The sequence below is a fragment of the Gavialis gangeticus genome, unplaced genomic scaffold (genome assembly GCF_001723915.1).
Source record: "Gavialis gangeticus isolate Ggan-Ray unplaced genomic scaffold, GavGan_comp1, whole genome shotgun sequence".
NCBI classification, from domain to species: Eukaryota; Metazoa; Chordata; order Crocodylia; family Gavialidae; genus Gavialis; species Gavialis gangeticus.
In genome coordinates, this window is record NW_017728982.1 from 1,096,727 (window position 1) to 1,102,007 (window position 5,281).

Below are 5,281 nucleotides of genomic sequence, written 5' to 3' on the forward strand. Positions count from 1 at the left end.
AGTGTGCGCAGGTCCAGCCGTGCGTGCCGGAGCCTCTCCCAACCCGGCCCTCGCCGCTGGGCTGCCAGCAAGCCAGCGGGGAGGGATGCACACGGCCATCCATCCCGCGGGCCGCCTGCAGCCACCACGCAAGGAGCTGGGGCTGAAACCACACGGCCAAAGAGAAGGGGCCCCTCTGTGCAGGCACCGCAAGCGCCCTTCTCACCAAGTATTGCGGCACTGCCGAGGACTGATCCTGCCGGGAGGTGCTGAGCTTCCCCAGGATGCGAGGTACCCACTGCGAGGCCCATTGGAGCAGGGAGACGGGCACGGCACCACGAGCGGCCAGGGCCTCACCCTGGCACTGGGCATGAGCCAGCTGAGGCAGGCTGGGTGCTGCCAGCAGCAGCAGGTGGGCACATGCGCAGAGGCTTGCTGCCGGGCGCCACGAGCAGAACTGATTGCTTCCATGCCATTTGAATTAATCTTCTGCTTCAGGTGAGACTCCGCTAATCAGCGTGGAAGGGAAGCCGGAACGGGTGCAATCAGATTAATATCACACAACCGGCTCCCGGAAAACAGGCACCGCGGCCGCGAGGAGGAAGCGCCAGCCTTTGTGGCGGGGTGGCTCCGGCGCGGTGCTGCTTTCCTTACCCCCAGCCTGGCGCAGGATGGCAGAACACGCCGCGCGCTGACAGCTCCCTTTGTCGCCGGCTTATCTCTGCCCACCAAATGGGATCAGCCTCTTGTCTGGGGCTTGTTAACAAGCAGCGGGGACACAAAAGGGAGAATCCAGAGGAGGAAACGCTGCTTGGGGGGGCGGGGGGGAGCCGCTCTAGGAGCTGCCAGGAAAACAGCCTCCTCCGGGGAACCTTTAGCCCAAACCCAGCACCGTGTGCTGCCTGTCACCCAGGTGCCCGGCTGCCGGCATGCAGCAGGCTGGCATGAGGGCGGGTGTCGTGGGGCTGCAGAGTGCCACCCTCCCTGGGGTTCAGCTGGAGCCCAGTACTTGGTCAGGGCAGATGTCTGCGCTGGGACCTCTCTGCAGTGGGTGTCCATACCTCGCTTCCCAGCCGCCACTGTTGAATCCAGAGGCCCGGCAGTGCCCGGATGGGCCGGCTGTAGGAGGCGCAGGCCTCAGCAGACACGTCCTGTGCCCCTCTGATGCTGGCGGGCAGCGGGGTCTCTGGTGGGCAGAGCACCGACCCCCTCTGTCAGGGCAGCCCCATCTGCTGCCTGCCGCGAGCGGTCCAGGCTGTGTTCGGCTGCAGAGCCTTGGCCTCGTCTCCCCGCTTGGACCGGGCACCTGGAAACAGTCCTCAGCCCTCGCTGCCGTCTGCCCGTCCCTTCACCCGGTGCCGTGCCTGCTGGTGCCCACCGCAGCCGGCTGCCAGGCTCGCGCCGCTCACGTGCTCAGGTCTCCGTGCTGCAGCTCCCCGGGCCGGCTCCAGGCACAGTCCTCCGCGCCCGGCCCCCCGCACCCCGCACCCCGCCGGACCCGCGGCCACAAGCAGCCAGCGAGGAAAGGCTGCTTCGCTGCTAATTGAATTACATCGCCATAGAAAGCCGAGAAGTCGTAGCTCATTAGAGCCTCTTGTGTCCCATTATAACAGTGTGTGTTGCCTTTGCGGATTGTCATTATCATATATTACTGCGGGACTCGGCAGCGCTGTTTGTTTATGCATTACATTTTTTCCCCGCTTAGCCAGTCCCCCCCGAGCCTGCTTCTCCGGTACGGTACGTGCCGCTCCGGGGCCGCCGAGGTGCAGCCCGCTTCGCTCCGTGGATAAATCGTGGCTTTGCGAGCGAAAGCCAAATTCATTTTCCAGAGGCCAAATGAGCGGCAGGCGCGCTGGGGTGGAGGGCTGCGTCTGGGCCACGCCAGGGCATGCTCGGTTGGGGGTCCAGTCGGCGCGGAGCATGCTGGCATTGGTTGCCGTTGTCTCTCGGAGCGGGAAGGGGCACGTGGGTGGACTCGCTTCCCCTCCTGGCACAGGCTTGAGCGGGACCCAGACCCAGCGAGGCCCTGTGCCCAGCCTGCCCCTGTGCGCAGCCGGCAGAGCCTCTGCCTCCGTGGCCTGGGTCCTTCCCTGGCCACGGACTAGGGCTCAGCGCTGGGCTCCTGCACAGGGAAGGGCAAGCTGCAGCCCACGGGGATGCAGGCTCTTGGCCAGGCCCGGCCCTGCGGGCTGTTACGGAGGGGCTGGCTTTGCTAGTGCCGTCGGCTCAAGTATCCCCGGGGCAGGGCTTCCTTCGGGCTTCCCCTCCTCCCAGGGGCACCGACGGGGATGCAGCTGGCTCCCTTCGCGGCTTGCCGGCACCGAGGAGCTGCAGCGCTGCAAACGTGCCAGAGGCGCCGGCGTGATGCCGGTAACAGGGCGGTCCTTTGCTCTGCTACATGGCTCCTCACCCTGCTCTGCCCACGTTCCCGTCACTCCGCAGACCCCCCGGGCCCTCCCGGTGGGGGTGGCCGGGCCAGCCTCCCCCGGGGGAAGCAGTGGAGCTGAGCACGGCCTTGCTTTTAATTTTATGTAAATATTCCAGATAGGCATAAAAAAAAAATCTGTGGCATCTGCAATGCAAAGCCCGACTTGTTGATGTCAGATCGTGCTCTATATTCTGCCCAGGTTTATACGAGTGAATTATGCAAATCTTTGATGGAAAAATATTCCTCCTCACATCCTTGAGAGTGTAAAACCGTAGTCAATAATTCATCCCCGCATGTCTCCGACTGGAGGCTTTCTCTTCATTATAACTTGCGCCTAGTTATTTGTCTTTCACATTTTATTGTATATCCTGGTGTAATGCTATGCATTATAAAATTTATCTGCTTCATTATTTTATGATCCTGATCTGGAGAATGCAACGCAGCCATTCTGCTCCTGGCGGCGCGAGCTGCCGGCTCGACGGGCCGCTGACGGGGCGCATTGGGCCACCCCTCTGTGCAGGCCACGGGGTGCACCCTGCACCCCTGGCTGGGGAGGGAGGAGTGCGTGGGCTCGGGCAGTGCCGCTTTGGAGAATAACCCCTGAGGGGGTCACAGAGCAGCCGCCATGCGAGGGGAGTTGTGCACGTGTTTCCAAACACAACAGCGCTGCTGGGAACAGCGAGGAGGGGTCAGGCCCAGTGCGGGGTGATGCAGGATGTGCGAGCTGCTGCTCCTGGCTCCTGCAGCGGCTGCAGTCTCTTCAGCCATGCATGTTATGAGCTCTTTCTTCCATGCGGAGTAAGCCGGGGGGAGGAAGCCCCTTGGCTCTCTAGATCCCCTGGCACCCACCATCACTACAGCGTCTGAGCCCTTGCAGTCAGGAAGGGGGGGCAGGAAAGAGTTCACCCCACTTTGCAGCCGAGCTGGGGAGGCAGAGAAGCCCGGGCCATCGCCGCTCTCTGTTCTCTCCTCCCCCAGTCCCGGCCATGATCACATCCCACCCCAACACGACCATCGCCATCAAGGGGCAGATGAAGGAGCTGAACTGCACAGCCCGAGGGGAGCGGCCCATCATCATCCGCTGGGAGAAGGGCGACACGGTCATCGACCCCGACCGCAACATGCGCTACGCCATCGCCACCAAAGACAATGGCGACGAGGTCATCTCCACCCTCAAGGTGAGAGGCTGCCCCCGGCCCACCCCGGTGGCACCCCCATGGATCAGGGCAGGGCAGTGCATGTTCCCATCCTCTTCCCTCTTGGCTCGGGGCACAGCTCAGCCCCCGCAGGGGATGCTCAGAGGTCGGTTGTCTGCCTGTATCCACGCTGAGCCATGGAAGGGACACGTGGGTTTTCCTGGAGACGGACGCGCTGTCGGTGGGGCAGGCATGGGGTAGAAGGGGAGGCAGGGGGTGCTGCTTGGCGCATTCGGTAGTGCTTCAGATACGCCCAGAGCCGCCCTCCACGTGGAAGCAGCCATGAATCCCTGCAAAGGCGCGGGGGCTCGTGGTGCCATTGCAGTGCAGCCGAGGGTGATGGACACCAGATTGCTGCCACATGGCAGGCCCTGGCATTTCCCCAGCTGGTCTCCCTGGGGCGCGGGGCAGGCAAGGCCAGCACGAGTTTGGGCGCCAGCACGGCCAGGCTAGGTCCCGGGCCGGGATGCTCCCACATGACGGGGTTGCCCCTTTTGACACGGCTCCTTCTGCCTTGGGACGTGCCCAGCTGAAGCCAGCAGACCGTGGTGACTCCGTGTTCTTCTCCTGCCACGCCATCAACTCCTACGGCGAAGACCGAGGCCTGATCCAGCTCACCGTCCAAGGTACTTGTTCCTTGCATGCGAGTGATGCAGCCTCCCTTCCCAGGCGCGATCGCTGCGAGGCCAGCTGGCCCAGCCTGTGGGGAAGGGAGGAGTGCTGCTTTCTCCTACTGGTGGTATTCCCTTGCTCCTGCTTTCTCCCCAAGAGCCCCCAGACCCCCCTGAGCTGGAGATTCGGGAGGTGAAAGCCCGAAGCATGAACCTGCGCTGGACTCAGAGGTTTGATGGGAACAGCATCATCACTGGATTCGATATCGAGTACAAGAACAAGTCCGGTAGGTGTCTGTCCGCATCTCCCTGCTGCACAGAGCTACCCCAGGGCAAAGCAGAGGCGCAGCTGCTCCCATTACATACCCCAATAGCCCGGTGGAAGGAGCTGATGGGGTTTGGCTGGGGGGCAGATCATGTTCTCTCAGGTGGAGGGAGAGCCGCTGTGGCTGCGAGTGACTGGGAGCTTTCCCCCGGTGCTGCGGAAGTGGAGCCTTCCCTTGCCGAGGCAGCCGGGGGGCTGGTCACATCGGGACTCTGCAGGTCAGACATGCGGGGAACCGGGTTATTGATGCAGGGCCCTGGGACGTGCCAGGCAGCCCTGCCTCCTCCTGCCAGGGGCGGAGGAAGGGTGCTGGGCACCGCACACGGTGCCTGGTTTCTCTTGTTTATAAAGACACCGTTAGCAGCATGCATTTGTGCATGAATCCGTCACCGCGATGCAGATCCCTTGTCTGCTGCCAGCACGGGGAGAGGGGCCCTTCCAGGAAGAGGTGCCGGGGACACAAGTCTCCAGGCCTCAGCTCTTAAAGGGAATCATCTGATCCCTGTCTCGTTGACCAAAGGAGAGCGCGGTGTTCATGAACTATAACGAAGGCATCTCAAGGCCGGGGGTCAGAGAGCCACTGGCTGTACGTGCGCATCGGGAGAGGAGTGGGCAGGCTGGCCTGAGACAGCTCCCCTCTCCAAAGCGGAGACCCTGCGCGTTGGACGGGGGAAGCCCCTGGCAGGGTCCTGCTGCGCCGAGGAAGTGCTGGGGGAAATGCCCTGGGCAGAAATCTGTCCCT

General features: G+C 63.0%; 1 protein-coding gene across 1 annotated transcript in view; it reads left to right on the plus strand.

The window, feature by feature from the left end:
* Positions 1–5,281, plus strand: part of DSCAML1 (DS cell adhesion molecule like 1) — a gene marked incomplete at its 5' end in the record, with an annotated part of 193,076 nt that overhangs the window by 152,813 nt on the left and 34,982 nt on the right. The window contains 3 exons of the mRNA XM_019511756.1: positions 3,386–3,585; positions 4,133–4,229; positions 4,373–4,501. Of these exons, the coding sequence (XP_019367301.1) occupies positions 3,386–3,585; positions 4,133–4,229; positions 4,373–4,501 (426 nt within the window). The remainder of the gene's footprint in view (positions 1–3,385; positions 3,586–4,132; positions 4,230–4,372; positions 4,502–5,281) is intronic.